This window comes from Anoplopoma fimbria, chromosome 23 (genome assembly GCF_027596085.1).
Source record: "Anoplopoma fimbria isolate UVic2021 breed Golden Eagle Sablefish chromosome 23, Afim_UVic_2022, whole genome shotgun sequence".
Classification (NCBI taxonomy): domain Eukaryota; kingdom Metazoa; phylum Chordata; class Actinopteri; order Perciformes; family Anoplopomatidae; genus Anoplopoma; species Anoplopoma fimbria.
The window spans coordinates 18,887,055-18,902,956 of NC_072471.1; the positions used below are offsets into that span (position 1 = coordinate 18,887,055).

The 15,902-nt window shown below is 42.1% G+C and overlaps 1 protein-coding gene across 1 annotated transcript; it reads left to right on the plus strand.

Moving 5' to 3' along the window:
• Positions 1-682: 682 nt before the first annotated feature.
• On the plus strand, positions 683-15,129 carry lemd3 (LEM domain containing 3). Its single transcript, XM_054624855.1, is given in 14 exon segments — positions 683-1,614; positions 1,617-2,111; positions 3,917-3,954; positions 5,006-5,075; positions 5,506-5,579; positions 6,230-6,309; positions 6,442-6,587; positions 7,548-7,649; positions 9,049-9,151; positions 9,641-9,819; positions 10,274-10,355; positions 10,441-10,546; positions 10,631-10,709; positions 12,584-15,129. Coding segments are annotated over 14 exon segments (2,586 nt in total). The 5' UTR covers positions 683-764; the 3' UTR covers positions 12,766-15,129.
• The last annotated feature ends 773 nt before the right edge of the window (positions 15,130-15,902 follow it).

Sequence of the window (15,902 nt, forward strand, 5' to 3'; positions counted from 1 at the left end):
AGCTTTAAAGCATTTGCAACAACAACAGGACTTGGATGATATAACAGCCAAAAAACAGACATCCAATTCACTGTTAGTGTGGTGAAAGTGTACATTGGTTATGTAAAAAATAACTAAAACTGTACAATAGTTACACGTTGAGTTCAATCTAGACAGGAAATGTCAAAGAAACACTAACATTTCAACTAGTATGGACAGAAATAATAATAGGGGATAAATATTACTACTACTAATACATAAAGTGATAATATAATATTGCAGATGAAAAAATAAAACAAAGTGAGACAAATTGTCGAAAAATAAGGTGCAGAAAACTCCTGAAGCAGACAAACTGTAATTGCAAATGTATTAATATTAATATCCTTTATGGAGTGTACTTTCTAAATTAAATAATGAATAACTTAACGGATGGGAGAAATTCATAAAAGATGGACTTATGGATATGAAATGTTCCCAATAACATTAGTAAGTTGACAGTCTGTTGTATTTTCTAGGACTTAAAAAAAGAATACATCTACCTTCCTTAATTGTATATGAGTATATTTGAGTTGGTTGGCAAAACAACCCTCTGGAAGACGCTATGTGTTTGCCAAACATTATTTATATGTACCGGGAAAGGTTGTATATCTCAGAAATGCCTCACAACCATTTGAGCATTCTAATTTACACACAGCCTGCTGTTGACTCTGAACGCAGCACAGTTGGTCTACTACCGCCCCTACGTCACTTCCGTTACACTACCATCTCCGAGAGTTTTGTCCAAGATGGCGTCAACGCAGTTAACGGATGAGGAGCTTTTCTCCGAATTAAAGCGATTTGGTTTCACCCCAGGCCCGGTTACCGAAAACACTCGCCCGGTGTATTTGAAGAAACTGAAGAAGCTTCGCGAGGAGCAACAGCATCGGGGCTCAAGGCCGGGTAAAACCCGTAGCAGCGGGGCCATCAACAGCACCACTGGCGGAGGCAACACGGCGGGATCCAGGCCAGCCAGCCATGACGTCACGCACCTGAGCTCTAGCAGGAGACCGGGCAGGAAGTCCTCCGTCCTCGGCTTCAGCTCCGACGAATCTGACGCCGAAACTCCACTGAAAAGAAAAGGCCTCAACCATAGCAGCAAGGTGGACCGAAGCCCCGGTTTCCCACAGCAGCCCAAGATAAGGCCCGTTACAACGCCGAGAGCGGCTAGCAAGACTCAGTATGGCGCTACGGGTGCGCTGAATAGCAACAATTCTTCCCCGGGTCCGGGCGGACACAGAAGTGTCTCGTTGGGCTGGGGAGTTCGTGCCAGATCCAGCCCCGAGGCGGAAGGGAGGGATTACGACGACTCGGGGGACGAGGACGACTATGAGGGGGGAATGGAGAAGAACTCTCGCTCTTTAAATGGCTGCGGGGCGTCTCATTTAAACGCTAGCAAGCTAGCTGGGGATTACTCAGACTCTGACGAGGAGGAGGTGGCGGGCCTAAGTGCCGGAGACCCACAGCGGGATAGGTTGGAGCCCAGGCGGAGCCACCCGAGAGCGGGGTTTCCTTCCCACGGAGCGGGCCGAGGGTCTCAGACGGGAGGGGCAGCCAGACAGGTTAACACGCCGGATAGTCTAAATATGGTGGGGAGCCGGGGGAGGAGGGGGAAGAAGACGAGGTAAAGAGACGGGACCTGGATCCGTCGGGAGCCTTGCGCAGCCACATCTTTCCCAGGAAATCCATCTACGTGTCCCTCGCCGAGAACCACGGAGGAGAGGCCGGCAGAAACAACCACGTCGACGGCGAGGATGGAGCCTCCAGAAGCGGCGGCGGCGGCAGTAGGTTCGCCATCGGGCTGAGACCGCGCTTCTCCAACTACAGCAGCCTGTCCCAGACCTACAGGAGCAACCACTCCAACCACGCCGCTCCCAACCACTCGTACAGCCAGGCGGTGCTGAAGCAGAAGCTGTCCGTCCCGGAGGACGAGCTGCTCCAGCAGTTCAAGAGGGAGGAGGTGGCCTCCTCTGGTAGCTTCAGCGCTCACTACCTGTCCATGTTCCTGCTCACGGCGGCCTGCCTCTTCTTTCTGCTGCTGGGCCTCGTGTACCTCAGGATGAGGGGCTCTGGAGCCTCGGAGGTGGATGGAGCCAGTAAGTCTCAGACAAAACGTTCATTTAAAGCTTTTTCCATTGTTGATCCCCGTCGTGCTAAGCATGTCTACTGGTCTAACAGACATTTGGCATCCCCTCTATAAAGTGAATATATGTGATATGCTCCATGATATGCAAACAGAGCTGCTGGCTGTACACACCTGCTGTGGAGCCTCAACTACAGCTGCCCAATATAGATGCAAAAATGCATTTGTTTCCCTGTGTAATATCACTTGAAACATTTGACAATTTGAAAATATTCCCCCCAAAATAATTTGTAAGATATTTAATTCACACAGGAGTATACAAAAACAGATTTTTATTTATTGGATTACCAGAAAACATACTATATCGTTGTGTGTGTATATAATTATCGATACATAAAATGACCTATATCATGATGGAAGCTTTTTTCCATATCGGCCATATCGACAACAGGTAGCTGGCGCTAGCTAACCAACTATAATCTAGGGACACACTGAGTGACATGATCACTGTTCTTGCTCCCATGGCCTCAACCTTTTGTCAGCAGTGTGACAATATCTTGTCATGTAACACAAACCTGGAGCACAGACCAGTGTGCACAGTCCTGTTTTTAAATCCATCCCTCATGCAGGTGCAATCACTAGATTCACTTTGCAATAGCCAGAGCCAGCTATCTGACAGGAACTCAATGCATCTCTCTTTGAAGATGTAGCACAATACTTTTACACATAAATGAAAGGACGTTACATTTAATCCCTCGCCAAGCGAGTTCACACCATGCTGATCCAGCCTGCCTGGGAAAGCTCTGTATTTCTACGTACATCGGAGTCTAGTTGTCTGGTGTCTGCACGGTTCCTGCGCCGAGAACACCAGAAGAATGCCGATTGCTCTGGGAACGAGTACCTTATTACTCTGGATTAAAAAAAAATATTCTGTATTCAGAGGAAGGATTAAAGTCTCCCCAAAAAAGTGATCAGGGGCAAAAGAGCGCTGCCGGGGAGATTTGGCCAGCTCACCTACAGGCAAAAAATCCTATGCTCCCAGACAGTGTTTGTGCAATTTCAATTCAGATTCAAATAATACAATATTTAATTACACCCGCTGTCAGCAAAAGACAAAAGTCCTCAAACCCTTATTTAATAAATGTCTTTAGCCATCTCCAGGCAGTGGCCCTTTACTAGTCCAAACTTTCACCCATCCTCCATGATGCATGGATGAACAAAAACATCCAGACTTCCGGTGTGCGTTCCCAGGAAGTCTGCGTGTGCCAAGGGCTCACAAATGCACTTTCTGAAGACTTCCCTTCCGCTCAGGTGTGCAACCGTAGTCAGACTTTGCGCAAAAGATTACCCATAACGCAAATCTAATACCACACAATGAAAAAGGAAGGAATAATAATGTTAATCAAAAGTAATAATGGATTGACACAAGGATCTTTTACGATTCTGAATAGTGTCACGGATACTAAAATGTGCTTCACGAAAAATATCTTGAACATCGAGAAAAATATCTATCTCCTGACTCAATACAGTAGAATCAGTCAAGAATGAATTTAGTGGCTGTGATCACGGTCAGTGCAGGGAGATGGCAGTGCTCCAAGAGCCTCGCTGATGTGGGTGAGTCTCATGTACAGACACTGACTCACGCGTTAAGTGATGTCTGAACTACACTCACATTCCACAGTCTTATTGTAAAAGGCTGAGTTTTCCTTCTACTGATCCAGCCGGTGCCTCTTACATGTGTAGTGTGTTTGGTTTCTAGCGAGCATGCTGATGTTCCTGTCTCCCTGAATGCATCTCTCTCTCTCTCCTCTGTTGCAGTTAAGAGCCATCCTTTTGGCAGCGACTTTGACTCTTACGTAAGTAGATGTTTCCTGATCCCTTCCTGTAGCCCTTTGACCGGCAATGTTGTGTTGCAAAGTTTTTGTTCAATATGATCTGAATCACTAGGTTCTATATTCCTTTCATGCATTCACTGAAAAGATGAGACGACTAAACGTCCTCACTAGAACACTAGTCCTCCTTTAGCTTAGTGGTGGTGACGTGGGGGGGTCATGTGACCATGGTGTAGTTCCTTTATAGCCCAACTTTAGCCTTTTTACTTGTGATGATTGTACTTTTGCTTCAAAAATCATAAAAGTTGTGTTCATTTGTGAAGATTATCTTGCTGAACAAAAGGTGTCAGTATCATCGTTTTGTTTGCCACGGAGCTTATTTTCTACAATAATCCAAAATGAAAGTACTGTTGGCATTTAGTGGAGGGGAACCAGTTTGATGAGAACTTCTGGATTTGCCTACAAAAATACATCCTCCCTTCAGCACTCTATTGTGATTAGCTTAGAGCTGTGTAGAAAGCATTCAGATAGCAGATGATCTTTTTTTTAGCTGCCACTGGCCGTCACTTTCACTAGTTAAAGTGAAAAACGTCGCCAGTGGGTCCCATCGTCTGTCACTAATTAATGTTCATTTTGGAGTAACTTGATTACAGAATGTGAACAAGTCTGTTGTCTGGTTTAAATGCTGTCTGCAGCTGGCGTCTGTACTCAGCCTAAGACCTCGGTCTCCTCTCGCAGATCCAGTCACATTATAATTTAATCTTATGAACGAAACCGCTTAGAACCAGGGTCAATAGTTAGATCCACTAGATTGTGAAAAATAAAGTGTGTCAATAGTATCAACGTTACATTTCTTTAAGCTAATGTATGTATCAGATCGAACTCAGTTTCTGCAGACAATCAATGTTAGTAGGGGCTTGTATTGGGATCTGGGCCACTAGATTGTAAAATTTTACTTCCCTGCCGGTTTTGAGCATGAATCTTTTCTTTTTGAATGTCAGAAAGCTCTTCAAATGAACTAAATAGCAGCAGTTCTGTTGGTAGTTTGTGTTCATTTTGTATTTATTGCCTGCAGGACAAGGCGACGAAGGACCTGATCCTAAAGCTGCTGCTCAATCTTCATGACCACCTGGCCAATGTCGCAGGTAACTATTAACTCTGCACTACACTCTGTGACTGATTGACCGTAGAGCAGTGTGAAGGAACAAGACATAAAATGAATGAAACCTGCTTCCAGGCCTTCAATTTTCACTTTCTATACTACAAATTAAGGAAAGATGATTCATTGTCAAATGGGCAAGAGAGCGGCTTTTAATGCTGTATTAGAAGAATAATTGGTTAATTGACAGATACCCAAGAGGGGATATGTTAATGAATTCTTTATACAGAGTACTTTATTGAAGTCGCATCCTCTTGAAATGATCCGTTACAGTGTATTTAAAGTCTCCTGTGATGTAACCTATAGGTCACACTGGCCTCTCCCTCTGTGCCCGTCATGTAAACAGGAGTACTAATTTGGCTGTGAAGACATATCGTGTTGATACAAGTGGTGATGGGTTGGTGTTGTGATTACAGGCCAGCATGACTGTGGAGACCAGCAGCATCCCAACAGGAGTCTGTCTATGAAAGAGGCCTCTGCATATCTACTGGTACGTCTACATATTAACGTCCCTGTCTGTTTACAAAACCTGAAATGGGTTCTGTAGTGATGCTGATTAGTAGTTTAAATGATGTATTGTAAGCTGCTTAGAGCTGGTGTAAGGAAGTTAAACACTCATAATTCCATTTCTAATATCTATTTATGTTGCTTCTCCTTCAAACAACTTTATTTATTCAAGTTTATCCCCCAAAAACTTCATTTTACAAGTAACATGTGAACACATCATGGTAAAGGTTTGACAGTTTTTTCTTTTCTTTTTTATTTGTGCTAGACAAGTCAAGACAAACAGTTACGCAACAGACAAAAATAGATACTTAAGTTACAGATTACATCATAGACAAAGAAAGAGATGAACGTAAAGATATTCCAATGGCAATTTTCATGGCTAATTTAGTTTTTTTAGATGTCTGATCTGCCAAGTCCCATTTTCTTTCTTTTTAAGAACCCTAATTGACAGCGTAAACAAACATTTTAATATCCTATTTTTATGGAAAATTTGTATTCATTTATATGTTTCTAATTAAACATTGCGTGTATGTCCGCGACCTGACTGTCTATGTGGCGACTGTTGACGTAATGGCGGCAGTGGAGACTGATTTGTACTGTTCCCCTCATCAGTACCATGTGTCTTTTGTTCAGGCTCAGAATCAGGAGTTTAATGGCTTTATTGAAACCTCTCTGGAGTGGATCATCCGGACAGGCCAGGATGTTGGGATAAGGTAATACAGGATATACATATTCATGCTGATCACAAGCCTTGCATGTGAAGTCCTAACTCACTCACTCACTCTCTCTCTCTCTCTCTCTCTCTCTCTCTCTCTCTCTCTCTCTGTGTTTGTTTGTTTGTTTAGGCTGATTGGGCAGATAGCTGACGATCCACTGACCGATGTGTCCGAGATCTCTCGGCTGGAGTCCACGCATCCCAAGATGCCCTTTGCATGCCGCTTCCGCCGAGCCTTCCTCACCGTCATCAGCAGAGTCTTCCTCATTGCAGCTGGTGAGAAACGCCTGGCCTGAAACACATGGAGTGTTCGATCACAGCTTATTAGAGTGATCCCAAAGTAAAGTGACACCTTTGCTAAGCCCCGCCCCCTGTTGTTACACCATCAGTTACCATGAAGAGAGAAGCAGCATGTGTTTACTCTCAGTAGAAATTAAATTTCTAGAAATGTATATCCAACCTCTCTGTGTAACAAATGTACACAATGTCTAACTATGACTAGCTCCAAATCCACTAAACCAGCCTGACCATGAAAAATGTCTGAAACCATTAATGAGAGTCTATGGAGCAGAGTCGGACCCTGTGGGACTTAGCGAAGGGTTAACTGATTAGTGCACCTCCACCTGTTACAGTTTGACTGCTAGTGTCACAAATGATGACTTAATGCAACAGCCTGATTGTTAAAATATCTCAGCAGAGATGTGAGCCAATGTTGACCAATATAGCATGTTGTCTTTTGTACATTATTCCAAAGAAATCTTAATTTTTCTTCTTTAAGAGAAAATAACACCAAAGAAAATAAAAACAGAATCCGTCCTGTGGCCCTTTACTGCAAAATGTATTTTTTCAACAACGTCCCGAAAAATTTTAACTGTCCCCAAGTCAGTGTAATCTGTCAAAAAGTCTAAATGTTAACCTTTTACTTTGTTACAGGTATCTTTAGTGGTTATTTACATAAAAACACACAAATCATATGATGAGGTAATAAAAGATTGCAATAAAAGCTGCCTCGAGCTAGTGTTAGGAAGTTAAACAGTTCATAACTCCCTGTCTCATATCTATTTATGTTGCTTTGAAAACATCTTCAAACAACTGCATTTCATCTAGTTTCTCGCCAAGATCTACATTTTACTAGATTACATTTGAACACATCCTGATTTTTCTTTCTTTTTCTGAGTAGAGCATGAACATATCACCTTCAGTGTCTGTGTGTGAACAGTGTGTCTCTGTTTGCAGTGGCGGGCTGTGTGTGGAGCGTGGTCTGCTACATGAAGTATCGCTGGAGGAGAGAGGAGGAGGAGACCAGGCAGATGTACGACATGGTGGAGAGGATCATCGGTAAGGAACGCCACACATGAACGCCCGACTAGAGCAAGAGAATGTGTTGGCTCTCACAACTCGTACTCAAGAGATTTAGAAATCACTTCATCAGTACAGAGATGTACCCAAACATGTTTCGTCATAAAGACTGGAAGAAGTAGGAAAATGGGGAAACTGCTTTGAAAACCAAATATCCATTTTCGTCCTTTTCAGGTGGAACAGGGGGTCTTTAGGGAGGTATAGCAGGTCAGCAGTACATGCCACATAGCAGTGGTATACATCATCTGAAAGTTGGGAACCTGGAGTTTAATTTGAGATGTAGCGAAGCATTGTGGGTCAATTTATTCTAGTCATTAATCTATAATAAACAGGCACCTATTTAAATGTTTAAAGGGTTTAGAACATTATGACAGAAGTATATGATTCCATCCTCATGCTCATTTATGTCTTATAAGTTGTTGCTGCAATTTTTGGGTTGCGACCATTTGATGCTTAATAGACCACTTGAGATTTGATAAAAATGCCACGTTAAGACACCAAGACCTTGAGGAACGCCGTAGAAAAGTCTCGTCCACACATGCCCAAGTCTGTAGTTTTTGGTTGTAAATGCTGGGATTATTATAGAGGTCACAAAAAGTCATTTTAAACACTGACATCACGATTCAAAGAATTGGCTCATTATGTGAAATGGCTACTATGACGACTAACATCACCAGCTTTCCAGCCATACCCAATATTCAATTCCAGGACTGTTCAGGGATCCCAATATGCTGGAATAATCAAATACACCATTTTTAGAACGGGCAAATATGACACATTTACACTTGTTCTTCCCCCATACTGCAAGTGATTATCATAACGTGGGCCTGTCTGTAGAGGGGAACCTCGTGGGGGCCACAGAACACATTATCACGCACATATCTTTAGGTTATATGTCAAGGGTTCTTTGAAAATGGCCATACCAGTATCCCTCGCCAGAATATAGCCTAACCCCGGAGTGTTGGTTGGTACCAATAGATTGATTTTATATGGTACCTTCACTCTAGCTCATAAACTGATCCTGGTACAGCCTCATTAAGACAGTGAAGTCAGCAGAGGAATGCTGGCCTCCGCAAGGAGCAGAAGATGTTAATAATGAATCTGCAATCTCTGCAATCCACTGTGCAATACAACAATTATTCTGTCTCTCTCTCTCTCTATATATATATATATATTATTTATATTTTTTTTTAACTTATTTAGTATTCTTTACTGTGTTATTACTGCAAATCCTGCAAATTTCCCCGCTGCGGGACTAATGAAGGATTATCTTATCTTATCTTATGAAGTACTCGTACATAGAGACCTAAATCTCATACTCAAAATATTTTTGTAAGTGATTTGATCCTTCATGCCTCCTAACGCTGTTGTTGTCCAGATGTGTTGAGGAGCCACAGCGAGGCGTGCCAGGAGAACCAGGACCTGCAACCCTACCTGCCCATCCCTCACGTCAGAGACTCCCTGGTTCAGCCTCAGGACCGGTCAGTACCAACACCGCCACAGCTTGATCTTTGGTATCTGTATTCAAGATAGAACATTTCATACGGGGGGGAACAAAAAACCAAGTATATCAATGCCTGAAATGAAAACCTGCCATACAGGAAATGACAAAACAAAGATCTGCTACACCATTGATTGATGATAAATACTTCCCCCATCCCAATGTTGATCCAACTAAAAACATTTTGTTAAAACAACTTACATGACACTTTACAAAATGTGTGTAAATTATTATGCACAATTGGATAGAAGTAATAGTTTTATCCTTTGATAAGAAGATAATATATTTTGAGGTTTAACCAAATATACATCTTGATTGATAGAGGAAGTCATGTTTGGTATGTTCACAAAACATTTTTCCTCTTTCGTGAGCTGGAGTTATGATTTGTTAAACTAATTATGACATGTAGAATTGTGACTGCATATGAGGGGAGTCCTGGTGAGGAAGATGCGTTTGTAACACTTAACAGGAAGAAGATGAAGAAAGTCTGGGAGCGGGCCGAGAGATTCCTTGCAGCCAACGAGTCCCGGATTCGAAAAGAGAATCAGAGGATCGGTGGAGCGGACTTCCTGGTCTGGAGGTGGATCCAGCCTTCGCTCAGTTGTGACAAGTCCCCCTTGATGCCCTCCAAAGTGTGGCAGGGAAAAGGTAACGCGCACTGAAACATTCCATGTGGGACCAGAGACCATTTGACGTTGTAGCGAGTCGGGTTTCTTAAAGTCAAGGATGCTTCCTTGGTAGGACGGGTCCTTCAGATTAGGTTTTCTAAAGGGACTCTGGGGCTCAGAAACAATACCACTTTTGTCCACAGGGACCGCCAAATCAACACAAAATGAAAGTTCCTTTTAGTAACTTTAAGGGACAAGACGCTCCTCTGAGTTTAGCTTTTTTTCTCATGTTTGATATTTCTGTTAAACTGAGAGCCTTTATCAGTCAAAATTCTTATCACTGGTGAATGGCAAAGGGTTAATTATTACCATCTCTAATACTCTGTTATTCCCTCTTACCTGCCTGTTAACACATGTTCAGTGGGCCGTACTGAACCAGCTGTGTGTTCTGAGGTGAACAGCTGCTCATTGTCATTTCTGTCTCTCCTCCTCAGCCTTCCCTCTGGACCGGAGGAACTCTCCTCCTAACAGCCTGACTCCCTGTCTGAAGATCAGAAACATGTTTGACCCAGTCATGTGAGTACCGCTGCCCGTTTGAAGCGCTGTCGGGTGCCGTTGACTTTCAGCATCCGTCAACTCTTTCTTGAATCCGTGTGCTCAGGGAGGTCGGGGAGAACTGGGACCTGGCCATCCACGAGGCCATCCTGGAGAAGTGCAACGACAACGACGGCATCGTCCACATTGCCGTCGACAAGAACTCGCGAGAGGTACGCCCCGTCCCGTGAGTGATGTCACACCCCCGTTCTGTCGGCCAGCAGTGATGTCATGCTGTGCCTCTGCTCTCTCCACAGGGCTGTGTCTATGTCAAGTGCCTCTCTGCAGAACACTCAGGGAGAGCCTTCAAGGCCCTTCACGGCTCCTGGTTTGATGGTAAGTCCCACTCTTAATAACATTTAGAGAACTTTGGAAGTAAAAGAAGGGAAAAGGGGGACAGTGTGGAGTTTTGAAAATGCCCACTCCCAAAACATCAAACCACAGTTTATAACACGATGAGACAGAATTAAACTACTTACTATGTTTTTTTTTCGCCTGAATTATGACTGCCAAGCATTAGCTCTTCATAAAGCTACTATATTTCCTTTTTTTCCCCCCCTATAACGTTGAAGTGCAGAATTCAGGCATAAATTGACCAATTTATTACAATGTTTGTTAGGAGCTGCTGCACCTATAGCGTCACGATCATTATGCAAAAAAAAACCAAAAGTATTCTGCCGTTGATATTCACACGAAAACCCTTGGTGATTTGACTATACAGGCTCTCAACAAAAAAAAAATTCCATCCTCCCGGAACCGTCATGAACTACAAATTAGCCGTCCTAATGTTTTTCAACATTATCATTAGTTAAAATCATTCAAAGTGACTTTTAACACGAATAAAACATCAAAAGGGATTTGTTCATAAATTTATAATGTATTCAAAATGTTGTTGTTTTTTTTAAATTTAAAAATACATTATATTTGTTTGTTATTTACAATTCGGGCTGTTTGTTTCGATTTTGATGTTAACAATGCAGCTAAGTTGAATTAAAATAGTTTTTGTAGTGTAAAAAGAAGCATTTAGTCCAAAAAGCTAGAGCGGCCCTGCTAGATAGAGCGTCTAATAGTTGCTGGACAAGATGCCCTTGTCATGAGGAGAGGAGCAGCATGTTGTGATGGAGAGTTCTCATTGCAGCCTTGTTACCAATAGAGGATGAAGAGGAGTTAACAAGTGGTTAACTTTAGTGGACGTAACGCTGTCATCAGCTCACTCACCGTGAATGCAAATGTGGCCTGTGTTTATTCTGTCAGAGAGGGTTAATATCAATGTTTGTCAGACACTCGTTATTTTCAGTAGCAGGCTTTTTCTTTCTTTCAACTCTCATCCCAAAATGAAGTCTCATCCTCCCCTGTCCTATATTTTTTTCCCGACCCACTGGATGACTGGACGTCCTTAATCTCGAACCCTGCTATAGTGCCAACTTCACCCACAAGGCCGAGCAGCGGTCTGAAGGCAGCCTTAAAGCAGTAGCGTGCTTCCTAACGCCTCTATGGGCAAATGAGCACACACTGGTAGGCGGGTGAGAAGCCTGCTGTCATAGAGACGAGCGAGATCACTGAGTCATACAAACAGGGATGCCAGAGAAACGCTGTATGACAGCCGCTCATGATGAGGTTCTTGGTTGTTCATACAAAAAGTGACAATAATTAACTAGAGAGAGAAGTTCAAACCCTTCTTATCTCTACAGCTCCACACAACCGACCAGTCAGTAACATTATTATTATTAGCAGCATTTCTCTGTCACGAGCACAGGGTTGGTTCATTGTGTTGCTGGCCTTAGTTGGCTTCTTGCCGGCCATCGATTCAGGTATTTTTCAGTAAGCAGTGACGTTAATACTGTGAATGTAGCAGGGCAGTGTGTTTACACTATTTGTTGTAGAATATAATTAAAAAAATTATCTAGAAACAAGCAAATTTCCCTTGTTTTTTGCTTCGACCCACTAATTTAAAATTCTTGCCTGAAGCAATCCAGCCACACCTACACAGCTCCTCGTGTTAGTTTAAGAGCTGAATTCAGTCTGAGATTCTGCTAAGACAACAATCAGAACCTGGATGTAAAAAAACAAAAAGGGGTCAGTTTTCCTTCACTGAGCCGGTAACAGGACTCGTATGTGGGATGTGGAGATGTTGTGATGAGTGTTCCTGTAGCTGTGAACGTGTGCATTAGCTCCATTCATTGACGGGCACCTGCTTCTGGTCTTGACAGGTAAGCTGGTGACCGTGAAGTATCTGCGTCTGGACCGGTACCACCAGCGCTTCCCGCAGGCCCAGGGCTGCAGCACGCCCCTGAGGGCCTCCAGCCTCCACGCCAGCGCCCTGGGCCCCACGAACACTACGGCCCCCCGCCCCCAGCACCGCGGCTCCAACAACTCTTCAGGCTTCTCGTGAGGTCGGCGATGTCTTTTTGGATCCCTCCTCCATGCCCTCCCAGCATGGCAGCACCGGTCTGCTGCTGCTGCTCCTTCACTGCTACACAACGGGGAAGACGTCTGTGTCTCGGGAGAGAGCCTTTTCTTTTTGTTTTCTTTGTTGTTTTCTTTGGTTGATGTTTTTTCCCAACACGGGATCGCAAGAGAAGCTGTTCAGCTGTTTGTTTTCAATAATCTTTGTATTAAAATGTCACGGACTGAAACAGGGAAGCAAAAGTTCTTCTGGGATATTTAAGAGGCGTGCAGAGACTCCGACCCCTCCCTCCTTCTCTTCCACAGTCCGACTGTTACCGTGACGGAGCTCATTTGGCGCCGCGTGGAAACGGGCTGCATGTATCAAGAGTATGTAAGCTTTCAATACAACACAGCGCGGGTGTTGATTTCCACGAAGATGTTCGATGTGCTCCCTGTTGTTGTTATTATTATTCTGATTATTATTATTTAGTCGAGAGAGGAAGGCGTGGACGGGCTTGTAGAGGGTGTGCTGTAAATACATGTGAATGGTGGCACAAGCTTTATGACATCGTCCGTATTAAAAGCAAAATCATAAGCTCACTCCTTTTTTGTATTTTTCTTGCTGCTCAGTTACCACGGCAGAGGACATGTACGTCCAGAGGCTCCCGACAGCCCCAGGAACAGTTGACCGAGCCTCTGTCCGTCGTGTTTCCCATGTATCTCATGCACGGCCTTTTCTTTCCCCTTTGTCTTCTGAATTTTGTTAATCCAGCAGCGCTCCCAAACTCTCCCCCTCTGAGCGATTATATACCAGAATCAGGGAGCCCACCATCCACCTGAAGCTTTCTCCTCCAGTTATAATCCAATATATTCCCAAAATGATTATTTCTTATTATGTTTTATTATTTACCTCCTTCAGAGTCGGAGTCCGTTTTCTTTGTCGGCGCATCCCCTCGTTGTATTTCCAACCCTGCTCTGATAATAATGCTGTGTATTTGTCCTCTGTGTACATGAGCAGCAGACCAGAGGGAGCACACACACACTTCAGGGTGTTTCATGATCCAGTTTACAAGCTGAATGTGTGCGGTCATGATGGAACCCGATGCTGTCACTGCTGGTCTCTGATCATATAAGCCTCTCGCTAAGACGCTACCACTCTTACGTTTGCCATAAGGAGTACTGTGAGGACGTAGACAGTTTTTAAATTCTCAATCCCGAATGCTCCAACCCGTTAGGAGACTGTACTGAATTTAAGGATTCCTGATTGCTCGTGTGTTTTTTACAGCACCTGTGTGTGTGTGTGTGTGTGTGCGTGCGTGCGTGTGTGTGTATTCAGAAAAAAAACGCTAAAAATCCAGGTGCCCGGCAGACGTGATAACATTTTTTTAATGCAGTGAATTGAAAGTTGGATTCAGTATTTGCAGTGTGTGAAATTGTACAAGTGATGCACATTTCAAAATGTTCAAAACCTGCTGCGACGGTTTTGCAGCAAGCAACCCAACTGTGCCTTAAATTTGTGCTTTTTTTTTTTTTTAAAGACTGGCACCGCATCACTGGAGAATGTGCTGGATTTAAGAAAGGTTTAAAGGGTGAGTAAGGCCTGCCATAGGTGTAGTTTTGGTAGAGTTTGACATCTTCAGATTTGGTATTTTGTAGCAGTTTCCTTTGATATTAAACCAAATGCTTCTCTCTATTTATTATTATTATTTTTTTTAAATCAGCTGTGGTGATGTACTATTTTAATGTCACTGTCCTGTTACATATGTGTCATAACTTTTTTCTTTTATCGAGGATCGACCTTACATCCGCTTCCAAAACAATTGTCAGGATGTGTACAATGACAAAATAAAGTGAACACTTTAAGCCAGTTGATGGTGCATCACTGCAATCTATTTTTGTACGCCTCTGGCAGGAACGGTGCACCCACAGTGTCTCAGCCCACACTGACTGTAACCAGGCTGAGTGGAAATGTTGGTTGGATGTGATGGCACTTCTCCAGCCCTGTGCTTCACCTTTACATGCATCTGAGCAGATGCATTATTTTCCCTCTGATGTATTCTAATGTAAACACTGTACATTGATATAACTGTAATATGTACCATTATATGCAGCTTTATTTCCCTTGCGTTGTATGTTTGGAGCTACCAGTATCCCCAACCTGCTAGCTAGAGGGGGGAGATGTACAATACTACAGACATTTAAGAACATACAGACGTTTTAATGTAATTTGTCAATTGTACAAACGGCTCAAATTAAAGGTTTATTAGGAGTTTTTAAATTGTGCTTGTTGTGCTGTTCTGTATGGCTGCCAGTTTCTATATATATATAATTATAATGTGGAAGCCCAAATCTGCCAATGTGATGAAAAAAAGTCATTAAAAGTCCCTCGAAATAATGGCTTATTAAGAGATACTTATTCATTATTAGCGAATAAGTCTATTTGGGAAAAGTTTCTTCTTATTTTGAGATACTAAATCATCTTTTTTAAGAGACCATTTACCTACATTTGACATTTATTTTTATTTTATTTTCAGAAATGGGCTTCCATAAGTAGTTGTGTCACGTTCACACTCGGGGGAGAAACATTTGTAGAAATTAAATCCTGTGTTTTAAGCTTTTTACTCACATACGTCGAGGCTGTTTTCGGTTTTAATTAAAATTCACAATTTATCAAATAAACTAAAAAAAGGTGTTAAAAGTCCTAAATACCCTGGACTATCCATCATGGTTCATGTCACGTTTTATTAACCCAAGCTTCACTGTTTATGGCTCTCTGGTATTTTTGTTTATATATATATATATATATAATTTATATTATATAAATATAATATATATATTATATATATTATATAAATATATAAATATATTTATATTATATAAATATAATATATATATATTATATAATATATATATATATTATATTTATATATAATATATATATTATATTATATATATATATAATTTATATTATATAAATATAATATATATATTATATAAATATAATATATATATGTATTATATATATATATATTATATATATATTATATAAATATATTATATAAATATAATAAATATATATTTATATATATATATATATGTGTCCATACATGCCGTTTCATTTAGCGTTAGCTCCGTTAATGT